Source organism: Mercenaria mercenaria, chromosome 11, assembly GCF_021730395.1.
Source record: "Mercenaria mercenaria strain notata chromosome 11, MADL_Memer_1, whole genome shotgun sequence".
Classification (NCBI taxonomy): Eukaryota; Metazoa; Mollusca; class Bivalvia; order Venerida; family Veneridae; genus Mercenaria; species Mercenaria mercenaria.
Window position 1 is genome coordinate 8967825 of NC_069371.1, and position 14838 is coordinate 8982662.

Genomic DNA, 14838 nt, shown 5'->3' on the forward strand with positions numbered 1-14838 from the left:
GGTCACATGAGCTCAAAAACTAGGTCACTATGTCAAATAATAGAAAAAAAACGACGTCATACTCAGTTCAAAACTGGGTCATGTTGGGACAGGTGAGCGATTCAGGACCATCATGGTCCTCTTGTTTAAATGATTTTAATATGCATATTTCAGATTGCTTGATTTATAAATAAGCTTAAATGCAAACACTTATGGTGCTGTAGTCCTAGGCTCATAAATTATCTTCTGTATAACTGTGACACATAGGGGTAGGTTATAGGGGGTTAAAGGATTCTTGCCAGGCCATCCTTAAAATATTGTTTGTTTGCGGTAACGCGACCCAGACTTTTTAGTGTGAGTAGGTAGGTAGGTTTTTTTTTTGTTTTTTAGCTCACCTGTCACAAAGTGACAAGGTGAGCTTTTGTGATCGCGTGGCGTCCGTCGTCCGTCCGTCAGTCCGTCCGTCCGTAAACTTTTGCTTGTGACCACTCTAGAGGTCACATTTTTCATGGGATCTTTATGAAAATTGGTCAGAATGTTCACCCTGATGATATCTAGGTAAAGTTCGAAACTGGGTCACATGCCTTCAAAAACTAGGTCAGTAGGTCTAAAAATAGAAAAACCTTGTGACCTCTCTAGAGGCCATATATTTCATGAGATCTTCATGAAAATTGGTCAGAATGTTCACCTTGATAATATCTAGGTCAAGTTTGAAACTGGGTCACGTGCCATCAAAAACTAGGTCAGTAGGTCTAAAAATAGATAAACCTTGTGACCTCTCTAGAGGTCATATTTTTCCTAAGATCTTCATGAAAATTGGTCAGAACGTTCACCTTGATGATATCTAGGTCAAGTTCGAAACTGGGTCACGTGCCGTCAAAAACTAGGTCAGTAGGTCAAATAATAGAAAAACCTTGTGACCTCTCTAAAGGCCATATTTTCATTGGATCCTTATGAAAATTGGTCTGAATGTTCATCTTGATGATATCTAGGTCAAGTTCGAAACTGGGTCACGTGCGGTTAAAAACTAGGTCAGTAGGTCTAAAAATAGAAAAACCTTGTGACCTCTCTAGAGACCATATATTTCATGAGATCTTCATGAAAATTGGTCAGAATGTTAAACTTGATGATATCTAGGTCAAGTTCGAAACAGGGTCATGTGCGGTCAAAAACTAGGTCAGTAGGTCTAAAAATAGAAAAACCTTGTGACCTCTCTAGAGGCCATACTTGTGAATGGATCTCCATAAAAATTGGTCAGAATGTTCATCTTGATGATATCTAAGTCAAGTTCGAAAGTGGGTTATGTGCCGTCAAAAAGTAGGTCAGTAGGTCAAATAATGAAAAAACGTTGTGACCTCTCTAGAGGCCATATTTTTCATGGGATCTGTATGAAAGTTGGTCTGAATGTTTATCTTGATGATATATAGGTCAAGTTTGAAACTGGTCAACGCGATCAAAACTAGGTCAGTAGGTCTTAAAAATAGAAAAACCTTGTGACCTCTCTAGGGGCCATACCCTTGAATGGATCTTCATAAAAATTGGTCAGAATGTTCACCTTGATGATATCTAGGTCAAGTTTGAAACTGGATCATGTGCCATAAAAAACTAGGTCAGTAGGTCAAATAATAAAAAAACCTTGTGACCTCTCTACAGGGATCGAATTTAACGGTTGCTAACTCGCAAAATTCGAGTAAGAATAAAAAAATACGAGTAGAAAATCATGGCACTCGAATATTTTTGCGATCACGTTCGAAAATCGGGGAATTCGCTCAAACTGTCCTTTTCTCTTTAAAAACTCCTTTCGGGCGGGTTAAATTACCGATAATCACGTGACTGCTTCTAGACGCTTGTCGCTTTATAAAAAAGTAATTATCGGATATGTAAGTAAGTGTCTAGGCAATATTCGTTTTCATTTGGACGTCTGGTAATTTGCAAAGTTCTGTGAAAATGGAGAGGAAATAACATGTTTCTTGGTGCAAAAAAGCCTGCGGAGCTCGAAAATGCTAGCAACACTACCAACTGTGACCTGAGAAAAACTTAAAAGATCAAGTCAAGCCAAAAGTCCAAAGAATCATTAAAGTACTTTGGATTGTATCATACTTCAAAACCAAAAGCCCCAACCCCTGTCCGAACTGTGAACTTTTATATGAAACCAAACAAAAACAAAACAACTTGGATTTAGCACATAAACAGCTTTAAATAATTGCTAGGGAACCCTCATTTTGCTAGTGGAAAAAAATGGCACTAGCAAAAATTTGCTAGTTGGAAAAAAAGTTAAATTCGATCCCTGTCTCTAGAGGCCATACTTTTCATGGGATCTGTATGAAAGTTGGTCTGAATGTTCATCTTGATGATATCTAGGTCAAGTTTGAAACTGGGTCAACTGCGGTTCAAAACTAGGTCATAGGTCTAAAATTAGAAAAATCTTTGACCTCTCTAGAGGCCATATTTTTCAATGGATCTTCATGAAAATTGATCTGAATGTTCACCTTGATGATATCTAGGTCAGTTTCGAAACTGGGTCACGTGCGGTCAAAAACTAGGCCAGTAGGTATAAGAATAGAAAAACCTTGCGACCTCTCTAGAGGCCATATTTTTCATGAGATCTTCATGAAAATTAGTGAGAATGTTCACCTTGATGATATATCTAGGTAAATTTCAAAACAGGGTCACGTACCTTCATAAACTAGGTCAATAGGTCAAATAATAGAAAACTTTGTGACCTCTCTAGAGACCATATTTTTCAATGGATCTTCATGAAAATTGGTCAGAATTTTTATCTTGATAATATCTAGGTCAAGTTCAAAACTGGGTCACAAAGCTCAAAAACTAGGTCACTATGTCAAATAATATAAAAAACGCAGTCATACTCAAAACTGGGTCATGTGGGAAGAGGTGAGCGATTCAGGACCATCATGGTCCTCTTGTTTTCTGTATGCTAATTGTACAACACCTGCATTTTCTTTTCAACCCTCTGGTTTATACACCTTTTGGGTACTAACTTTTCTCTGTAGAATGCTAACTTGATTGTAACATATCTGCAAGGGTGGTGGTTTTCACATAGTATAAATACTAATATTAATATCCCCTTTTTTAAATAACAATAAAAACAACAGATAGCCTGACACCAGTCAGAAACAGAGCTTATTATCTCCATATGAAATTTAAAAAATTTTAAAAGATTATCAATATATTAAACAAAAATAATTGGCCAGACCTTTTGAATGTCCTTGCACTGGCTAGGGTAATAAAAAAACATTACATTCCTCAGGATTCCTACTCCGATGGACAGCATTGAAGTACATAGCAAAATCTTTGATATTTTACCCTGTAGACCTGTCAGAGTCTGATTACCAGCACCACACTCCTTCAAAGCCCATGTATCATGTAATTTTAAGACAATACTTGTTTTACATTGTTTACTCAGGGCTTAAGCTATGCTAATATTTTAGGGAGAAGTCATTTCTTCCTCAGCTAAGATTATGGATAAGTGGAGAGATTTTAGGGAGAGGTGGAGTGATTTTAGGGAAACGTGGAAAGATTTTTAATAGCGCCATGACATGCAAGTTGAAAATGGAACTAAATATGCTTAATTTTTTTAGCTCACCTGTCACTTAGTGACAAGGTGAGCTTTTGTGATCACGCAGCGTCCATCGTCCGTTCGTGCGTTAGTCCGTCCGTCCGTCCGTAAACTTTTGCTTGTGACCACTCTAGAGGTCACATTTTTCGTGGGATCTTTATGAAAATTGGTCAGAATGTTCATCTTGATGATATCTAGGTCAAGTTCGACACTGGGTCACGTGCCATCAAAAACTAGGTCAGTAGGTCTAAAAATAGAAAAACCTTGTGACCTCTCTAGAGGCCATATATTTCACAAGATCTTCATGAAAATTGGTCAGAATGTTCACCTTGATGATATCTAGGTCAAGTTCGAAACTGGGTCACATGCCATCAAAAACTAGGTCAGTAGATCTAAAAATAGAAAAACCTTGTGACCTCTCTAAGGCCTATATTCAAAAGATCTTCATGAAAATTGGTCAGAACATTCACCTTGATGATATCTAGTCAAGTTCGACTCTGGGTCACGTGTGGTCAAAAACTAGGTCAGTAGGTCAAATAAATAAAAACCTTGTGACCTCTCTAAAGGCCAAATTTTTCATGGATCTGTATGAAAGTTGGTCTGAATGTTCATCTTGATGATATCTAGGTCAAGTTCGAAACTGGGTCACGTGCGGTCAAAAACTAGGGCAGTAGGTCTAAAAATAGAAAAACCTTGTGACCTCTCTAGAGGCCATATATTTCATGGGGATCTTCATGAAATTGGGCAGAATGTTCACCTTTATGATATCTAGGTCAAGTTCGAAAGTGGGTCACGTGCCATCAAAAACTAGATCAGTAGGTCAAATAATAGAAAAACCTTGTGACCTCTCTAGAGGCCATATATTTCAAAAGATCTTCATGAAAATTGGTCAGAACATTCACCTTGATGATATCTAGGTCAAGTTCGACTCTGGGTCACGTGTGGTCAAAAACTAGGTCAGTAGGTCAAATAATAGAAAAACCTTGTGACCTCTCTAAAGGCCATATTTTTCATGGCATCTGTATGAAAGTTGGTCTGAATGTTCATCTTGATGATATATAGGTCAAATTCGAAACTGGGTCACGTGCGGTCAAAAACTAGGTCAGTAGGTCAAAAATAGAAAAACCTTGTGACCTCTCTAGAGGCCATATATTTCATGAGATTTCTGAAAAATTGGGCAGAATGTTCATCTTGATGATATCTAGGTCAAGTTCGAAAGTGGGGCACGTGCCATCAAAAACTAGATCAGTAGGTCAAATAATAGAAAAACCTTGTGACCTCTCTAGAGGCCATTCTTTTCATGGGATCTGTATGAAAGTTGGTCTGAATGTTCATCTTGATGATATCTAGGTCAAGTTCGAAAGTGGGTCACGTGCCCTCAAAAACTAGGTCAGTAGGTCTTGAAATAGAAGAACCTTGTGACCTCTCTAAAGGCCATATTTTTCATGGGATCTGTATGAAAGTTGGTCTGAATGTTCATCTTGATGATATCAAAATCTAGGTCAGTAGGTCTAAAAATAGAAAAACCTTGTGGCCTCTCTAGAGGCCATACTTGTGAATGGGTCTCCATAAAAATTGGTCAGAATGTTCATCTTGATGATATCTAGGTCATGTTCGAAAGTGGGTCACGTGCCTTCAAAAAGTAGGTCAAATAATGAAAAAATGTTGTGACCTCTGTAGAGGCCGTATTTTTCATGGGATCTGCATGAAAATTGGTCAGAATGTTCATCTTGATGATATCTAGGTCAAGTTTGAAACTGAGTCAACTGCGATCAAAAACTAGGTCAGTAGGTCTTGAAATAGAAAATCCTTGTGACCTCTCTAGAGGCCATACCCTTGAATAGATCTGCATGAAAATTAGTCAGAATGTTCATCTTGATGATATCTAGGTCAAATTTGAAACTGGGTCAACTGCGGTTTAAAACTAGGTCAGTAGGTCTAAAAATAGAAAATCCTTGTGACCTCTCTAGAGGCCGTATTTTTCAATGGATCTTCATGAAAATTGGTCTGAATGTTCACCTTGATGATATCTAAGTCAGGTTTGAAACTGGGTCACGTGCGGTCTAAAACTAGGTCATTAGGTCAAATAATACAAAAACTTTGTGACCTCTCTAGAGGTCATATTTTTCATGGGATCTGCATAAAAATTGGTCAGAATGTTCATCTTGATGATATCTAGGTCAAGTTCGAAACTGGGTCATGTGCGGTCAAAAGCTAGGTCAGTAGTTCAAATAATAGAAAAACCTTGTGACCTCTGTAGAGGCCATATTTTTCATGGGATCTGTATGAAAGTTGGTCTGAATGTTCATCTTGATGATATCAAGGTCAGGTTTGAAACCGGGTCAACTTTGGTCAAAAAATAGGTCACTAGATCTAAACATAGAAAAACCTTTTAACTTCTCTAGAGGCCATATTTTTCAATAGATCTTCATGAAAATTGGTGAGAATGTTCACCTTGATGATATCTAGGCCAAGTTTGAAACTGGGTCACGTGCGGTCAAAAACTAGGTCAGTAGGTCTAAAAATAGAAAAACCTTGTGACCACTCTGAAGGCCATATTTTTCATGAGATCTTCATGAAAATTGGTGAGAATGTTCATCTTGATGATATCTAGGTCAAGTACAAAACTGGGTCACATGCCTTCAAAAACTAGGTCATTATGTCAAATAATAGAAAAACCTTGTGACCTCTCTAGAGGCCATATTTTTAAATGGATTTTCATGAAAATTGGTCAGAATTTTTATCTTGATGATATGTAGGTCAAGTTCAGAATTAGGTCACATGAGCTCAAAAACTAAGTCACTATGTCAAATAATAGAAAAAACGACGTTATACTCAGTTCATGTGGGGACAGGTGAGCGATTCAGGACCATCATGGTCCTCTTGTTTTTATTTCCTGTCTTTGTTTAAGTCTATTGATTTAAAGTAAATAACAAATTCACTGAAAATATCAGTGATTCTGTTTTCTTATCCTTCAATGTAAACCTAATTTCTTATCCTTGTGAATCTAATGTGATTGAACTGCAAATTAAAGTTTTTTTCACTCTTGCAATGATTGCCTAAACCAAGAAAAGCCTATTATAGTAACCTGAATATGAATACAATTAAAAAAGCTAGGTTAATTCCATATCAGCAAAAAATAAATCAAGCTCCCAGTGCTAATGCACTCAAAGTCAAAACACAAAAACCGATAAAAGCATTTCACAATCACTTTTAAATAACAAGGTCTTGAATTAAATACATGTCAACAGCAGTGACATCAATATGACATCACACAGAATACACGTCTTCTTTGATCTTCTAGTGTCTTCTTTAATCTGCTACTGTTGGCAAACAGGTTAAACCCAGTTTCTGATGGCAAGTGTCAAAAATTTGCATGAATTTCAGTTGCATTATTTAAGTCATAGAAAGTTTCAGTAATAATAACTATGTTTCTAAAGTCTGGGTTTTGAAAAATAGGAAAAAGTGGACCCATGGAAATTTAATTTCACTTAAATAGGAAAATCTAGAAATGTAAACATTATGGATTTCTTTCGCTGGTTTTAGTCATTGCATTAAAAGGATGTTTAACTTTTATGAATAAATTTTCAGGTAAGAAAATTTTGTTTGTCTAATATTTTTGACGTTTACTGTGCTCTTTCCAAGTGACTTGTGCAGTGTCACTGCAGTTTTATCCTCGGGGCAGATTAAAAAGAATATGCAACGACAAAAGATAGAAACTAAAATTATTATTTGTTTTCAAAATTGTTTGAGAAATTATGACATAATGATATCCAAGAATTTATCTATCCCAGATGTTTTACGTACGAGAAAAATCATTTTTTTACAAATCTAAAACTCGTTTAAATACGTCTGCAGTATTGCACAGAGAACACTATGTACCACGATTTGTCCATGTGGAATTTTCTAAACAACTTTTTGCATGAATTTTTTGTAGTATACCAGGAAATCGGCAGGGCGTTCGGTAGACCCGAGGTTCTGGGTTTTCACTCGCACTTATCGAGAAAAACTCGTATTTGACCCGCACAAAAAATGTCCCGTGCGTCGGCTTGACCCGAGGAAATTTTTAGCTCACCTGTCACAAAGTGACAAGGTGAGCTTTTGTGATCGCGCGGTGTCCGTCGTCCGTCCGTCCGTGCGTCCGTCCGTCCGTAAACTTGTGCTCTAGAGGTCACATTTTTCATGGGATCTTTATGAAAGTTGGTCAGAATGTTCATCTTGATGATATCTAGGTCAAGTTTGAAACTGGGTCACGTGCCATCAAGAACTAGGTCAGTAGGTCTAAAAATAGAAAAACCTTGTGACCTCTCTAGAGGCCATATATTTCACAAGATCTTCATGAAACTTGGTCAGAATGTTCACCTTGATGATATCTAGGTCATGTTTGAAACTGGGTCACGTGCCATCAAAAACTAGGTCAGTAGGTCTAAAAATAGAAAAACCTTGTGACCTCTCTAGAGGCCATATATTTCACAAGATCTTCATGAAACTTGGTCAGAATGTTCACCTTGATGATATCTAGGTCATGTTTGAAACTGGGTCACGTGCCATCAAAAACTAGGTCAGTAGGTCTGAAAATAGAAAAACCTTGTGACCTCTCTGGAGGCCATATATTTCACAAGATCTTCATGAAAATTGGTCAGAACATTCACCTTGATAATATCTAGGTCAAATTCGAAACTGGGTCATGTGCCTTCAAAAACTAGGTCAGTAGGTCAAATAATAGAAAAACCTTGTGACCTCTCTAGAGGCCATATTTTTCATGGGATCTGTATTAAGTTTGGTCTGAATGTTCATCTTGATGATATCTAGGTCAAGTTCGAAACTGGGTCATGTGCGGTCAAAAACTAGGTCAGTAGGTCTAAAAATAGAAAAACCTTGTGACCTCTCTAGAGGCCATATATTTCATGAGATCTTCATGAAAATTGGTCAGAATGTTCACCTTGATGATATCTAGGTCAAGTTCGAAAGTGGGTCATGTGCGGTCAAAAACTAGGTCAGTAGGTCAAATAATAGAAAAACCTTGTGACCTCTCTAAAGGCCATATTTTTCATGGGATCTGTATGAAAATTTGTCTGAGTGTTCATCTTGATGATATCTAGGTCAAGTTTGAAAGTGGATCACGTGCCATCAAAAACTAGGTCAGTAGGTCAAATAATAGAAAAACCTTGTGACCTCTCTAAAGGCCATATTTTTCATGGGATCTCTATGAAAATTGGTCTGAATGTTCATCTTGATGATATCTAGGTCAAGTTCGAAACAGGGTCATGTGCGGTCAAAAACTTGGTCATTAGGTCTAAAAATAGAAAAACCTTGTGACCTCTCTAGAGACCATACTTGTGAATGGATCTCCATAAGAATTGGTCAGAATGTTCACCTTGATGATATCTAGGTCAAGTTTGAAACTGGGTCACGTGCCTTAAAAATCTAGGTCAGTAGGTCAAATAATAAAAAAACCTTGTGACCTCTCTAGAGGCCATACTTTTCATGGGATCTGTATGAAAGTTGGTCTGAATGTTCATCTTGATGATATCTAGGTCAAGTTTGAAACTGGGTCAACTGCGGTCAAAAACTAGGTCAGTAGGTCTAAAATTATTAAAATCTTTTGACCTCTCTAGAGACCATATATTTCAATGGATCTTCATGAAAATTGGTCAGAATTTTTATCTTGATAATATCTAGGTCAAGTTCAAAACTGGGTCACATTAGCTCAAAAACTAGGTCATTATGTCAAATAATAGAAAAAAACGACGTCATACTCAAAACTGGGTCATGTGGGAAGAGGTGAGCGATTCAGGACCATCATGGTCCACTTGTCTTTTATGCGTCTCGAGTTCGAAAGTACTGCCCCTTGTCAATCAGAATTCTGGTGAATTTCAATATTGTTCGCCACCATAAGCGGAAGTATGGCAGTAGGCGGAGCTTGGTATATTAATTAGCTTCTGGCAGATGTAAATCATGCCACGCGCCGACGGACACGTGGGCTTCTCGCGGTTGGCCATATATGATACAGAAAGCGTAACATTCACATATTTTGTTTCTTATCGGTCATATCGATCATTCATGTAGTTGAACCTCAACGAACACTGTCTAGGAAAACTTTGCGATACAAATAGTTACCCAAAAGATATAACGAAACAGGAAAGAATAGAAACACGGCACCGATAAAAAAAAAATTCTGAGGTTTGGGTTAAAAACTTTTTTTGAGTCGCGGCGATTTTCATGAGTCGGTCGGGTTACCGCCAACAAACAATTTTTTAAGGATGGCCCCATATGGACAGAATTCTGTTGAAAATTCAAAGAGAAATTTTAGACGTCGGAAATGAGGTAGATTTCTGTGTTTTCCAGACAGAGAAAAAACAGAAGCAGGTATTGGATGCTTTACGGAAAGCTGATAAACATTACTGTGAGAGCTGCGAGAAAGCTGAGGTAGCTAGACAGGAGTGGGACTTCAATGTTAACAAGGTAAAATGATTTAGAGAAAAAATATAACGCATTCCTCAAGTCAAGTAAAAATTCTCGACATAGATAGTCTTGTGATCAGCCTAGTGAGCTAAATATGCATGCTTAGATATTGAACAATAAAATTTTTGCTTGAATTTTAGCAATTTGAGAGAGAAAAAATATTCAGAAACAAGTTTAAACACACTACAGTTGATAAAGTTTCATGCATTTATATGGCTGTATTTACGTAAGTTTCTGTGCAGTTTGGAAGCACAATAAATATCTCTTATACTGTGGTTACTACATGTATGTCAGTGAATCATTAATGCAATCGTTTATGTAATCACACTGTTTAACTTTTTCTGATAATCATCAGTTTTGGAGCACCATGGTGTGTTATTTTCACATTCATCAACCATCAGTATTGCATATACCAGCAAATCTTTCAACCATAAATGTCAGAAATGCAGACTATATGATTGGATTTCCTGTACAAGTGCAAAAAATTACATTTAAGTCATTCTAGAATCTCATTTTGTAGCTTCTTTTTAGGCATTTCCAAAAATTAAAATCCTTTACAGTGGTTGTATGCTTTCTGCCTAAGCTATAGATATATTATTTTCATTCCATAGCCTTTCTATTTCAGGCAAATGCCCAGTTACAGATGCTAGAAGAGGAAAGAATAGCAAAAATGAATGATTTTCTTAACCAGTATAATAGTCATATATCAATGTTAGCACCAAAATTAACCCAGGTATGTATTCCTCTATAGAATCCATGTGTGTTTACTTACAGATCAAAGTATGTATTTAATTATAGTATTCAAACTAATGAGTTTATTAGAAAGATTTCCATGCTGTTATAAGTCGCAAATGGACTGAATTCATAATTAACCTAGTAATTGTTCAAAGTTCACTGTATGTCTCTCAGGAACTATTCTTGCCACTGACCCTAATTACTCTGTTTGTCAAATTCATAAAATGCTACAACATTCATGAATGTAATCAGTTGACATATTGTAGTTTGCAACATTACTTCTTTACTGTGTCTTTAGTTTATACTGATTTATTTTAGCTCTATTGTGATGAAAGCTTCAGGCTTATTTGAACCACTTTCGAGTCCGCTTCCTGGAAAAACAAGTACAGGTGTCATATGAGAGGGCGTGGTACTGACACCAGTGGCTCAAACCCACGACCCCAGGATTGAGTGGGCGACACCTTAACCACTAGACCACTGCTCCCCGTAATGTCCAGTTATAAGTCATTTGGTATTGCTATAAGTAAATTATTATCAGTATCATATAACAGTTACTGTTTCTTACAGTCCATTAAAAAAATTGCTACATTGTCTTCTATTTTGTTTTCAGAGTTGTGAAAAATTACATCAGTCAGTTTTATCTGTTGATATTGCTGGTGATATAAGAAATGCAGCCAAACAACGGACCACTCACTATACTCCAGAACAAATACTCATAGACTGCTATGTAAGTATATACCAGTATATCATTTAACATTTGGTTTGTCATCAGATTATAGACAAACTTCAAAAATTGATAGATCGACTTTCGACCTTTTAGGCCAGGTGGTTACGGTCACCGACTTCTGCACACATGCCACTCACCTCTCCTAGTGTTAGCCTTACTCGGGTCATCATGTGATGGAAACCATCCAGCTCTACAAGGGCACCTTCCTGTGCCTGATATAATGACCATATATAAAAAAAAAAAAATTCTCAAATTATATTTTGTTCAATGTTTATTTGTTACCAATTGCAGGCAGAAGATAAACAGTTTACAATGAAAGCTGAACGGCGGAAAATTGCATTACAACATTATTTGTTACAAATACGTCAGTCTATAGAAAGGGAACAAAAAGGCAGGGAAGGTAGGGTATAGACATTGTAATTTAAAGTATACTGTGAAATCATTTAATTTCATAGGTACAAAATTTTGTGGTTTTGCCCAAAATGGATATATAGTTTGGATATGAGTTAGTGGATTTCCTTTTAAGAAGATGAAATAATGGGAACTTTGCTTGTTCATTGGGATTTAATTTCATGGACTTGCACTACCACAAAGTCCACGAAAATTAGTCCCCAACAAATATTAATGATTTCACTAAACCGTAATAGTAGTGCTAAGTATTTACTACCATATTTAATTGATCCTTATAATTACTAATTTAACGGATAGATTAATGGCAACTCAGTCTTAAGATTAGACATTCAACAGTTGTTTCTAGACATGAGTTATTAGTCAATTTTAAGGTAAAAAAGGCATGCTGCCAAGTTTTCCTTAAATTTGATTTAATCAAACAAAGTTTGCAAATGATTTCTCCTCTAAAGTATATTTATGGAACTTCTGGTTTAGCTGTACAGTATGTATTTTTATAAGTAATTGTCTTCTTGGATTTAAGATAATGTTTCAAAATAATACCTCTCTGAGGCATGTATGTAGAATATTATTCAGCTGTTCACTTAATGTTTACCAGGTGTGGAGAAGTTGGTGGGTGTGTACAAAGAAAGACCAAATTTTGCTGACCAGGATGCACAGGAAGAAGCAAGGCAAAGATTAAACCAGGTTATTATTCATTTATTTTAAGGTAGTTCTGCAATTGCAAGCTTGTTACATTGGAAGTTGTAGCTTATTGTCATTTATATGGATATTTAGAATAACACCTGGGTCTAGAAAGAAAAGTGGAAACATAAAGCATACAACAAGTAAATGGCAACTGTTGTCTTAATTGATAATAAATTGCTGTTGTTCAAAAGATTAAAAATGTTTACATGTAAAATCATTCTAAATTAGGTCATTAACTGGCTTTCAGATTTGGGGGTTCTCTTTTACCATGAGCATATATCTCAAGATTAAGCACACAGACTAACACATGATATGAGCAGGTTTAATCTTGAAAAAGATCTGCCAGGTATTGTCACTTGTTTGCAGCATCAGCATCTACCTTGGCATTGGTTCAGATTGTTTATGTCCGCTTTCTTTAATAAACTACAATAGCTATGACTTTGAAACTTTACACGTTGTTTATTGTCATTACATGAGTGTGCAGGTCAAGAAATTGCTGTTCAGATTTCAGTATATTACTTAGTTTGCAAAAATGCTCTTTTGGATGACTTCTGTCAAGAATGGCTGAGGCACATTAGGCTTTCTTTTTGCCAAGAAATGAAAGAATAATATATATGCGGAAAAAAACCAGATGTACTAACATCATTCGATGCGGTTTCATGATTTTATGCTGTTATATTGATCTATGCAGTTATGTTGATCTTCACAGTTAAGTTGATTCTAAGTGGTTAAAGTTTGTAACATCTCTAAATTCAACTTGAGGTCCCCCATCTGTTGAAGATCCATGTTGTTTTGCTAAGTTTTATAAAGATTGTGGTTTCTATTTACAGGTGATATTTATGACCAATTTTCTAGAGGCCAACCACTACAAAATAGCATCATTTTTAGCGGAATTGGACAGAACACATAAACCTGCTCATAAATTTTCAAAATATATAGAACAAACCAGAGATAAACAGGTCAGTATTCTTGTATTCATTACTGTAAATCAGATATTTTCATGAGTGATTTATTTTTCACTGTTTGCTAACTGCCCTTTGTTGAGAATGTATTATTACTGCTATGAATAGCTTATGTACATATTTTGACAAGATGGTCTTGTATTAAATTTCTAGCTTGCAAAACAATTCTTATTCTAAATGAAACAGACTATCTGCCTAGCATAAATAACTGACTTTATACGATATGGGAAAGCAGTTTGTTATGTGTCTAATAATGAGGATGTATGATCATATGAAAATGAATTAATCCAAGTAACTGTTCTACTTAAGCTACATAGCAATATGAAGTCAGTATTATTCATTTGAGATAAATTATGTCAGTCTTTGAAAGTATTTCCCTATGAAAAACTTTTTAAACTGTTATTTTTTTCTTTAAATTTTGAAAGACACAAATTCATGTCCCCATGAAATAGTGATATTTTCTGGATAATACAAAAAAGATTTTAGGCCTAAAGTTGGATGATATCACAATAGATACTAGTTTCAGTAAGCAAAACTGAAAAAATTGGATTACTTTGATAAGCAAATATGAAGTGACTTTATTTAACATCTAAAATATTGTATTTTTGAAATGATGTCAACATTTGAACATAATTTTGCAGGGAATGACTGTTAGTGTTTTAAAGTTACCAATGAATCTGGCAACAGAAGGTAGAACAGGTTATGATGTCACCAATGTAACCATAGGAGCACTCGCTAGTGATGAACCATTTGGTAAGATACATATTTTTTGGCATAACTGCCGTTTGTGTAAAAGCTTGATTCTAGAGATCTGAATGATTGCTCCAGTACTGAACATGTACTATAAAACCCACTCGCAACTTAAATATTTTATTCAAGGCAGCAGTGAACTATTTGCAATGGGAAGTACTGTATTATGCCCATTGTGTTCAAATTTAATCAGCACAACAGACCATAAAATTAACACAATGGGTATAGAGTATCGAGATGTGTTGAACATTTCAAGGTGATGCTTTTTGTAGTAAAAAATATATTCAGCCATATGTTTGTTGCGTTTTCATATCTTGCCAGTGTATTTGTCTTATAAAAAGAAACAAACTTGTCTTGTACTAAAAACAGTTCTCATTTCTTTTCTCATGTATGACCTCCCTTGCACTGTAAATTACTTATAGAATTTGTTACCTTATTATTTACTAATTAGTGTACAGTATACATGGGATAAAAACATGTTCAGACATAAAAACCTGCTATACTTAGAGATACTGTGTAAGATTTTCAAGAAATAGATCCATGAT

The 14838-nt window shown here is 35.9% G+C and overlaps 1 protein-coding gene across 3 annotated transcripts in view; it reads left to right on the forward strand.

Annotated features, from left to right (window-relative positions):
• LOC123531433 (nostrin-like) overlaps positions 1–14838 on the forward strand; it is an 82745-nt gene that overhangs the window by 54317 nt on the left and 13590 nt on the right. For all 3 annotated transcript variants that reach the window (XM_045312391.2, XM_045312389.2, XM_045312388.2), the window contains 7 exons: positions 9908–10024; positions 10650–10757; positions 11370–11486; positions 11778–11886; positions 12493–12581; positions 13412–13540; positions 14185–14296. In XM_045312391.2, the coding sequence (XP_045168326.2) occupies positions 9908–10024; positions 10650–10757; positions 11370–11486; positions 11778–11886; positions 12493–12581; positions 13412–13540; positions 14185–14296 (781 nt within the window). The remainder of the gene's footprint in view (positions 1–9907; positions 10025–10649; positions 10758–11369; positions 11487–11777; positions 11887–12492; positions 12582–13411; positions 13541–14184; positions 14297–14838) is intronic.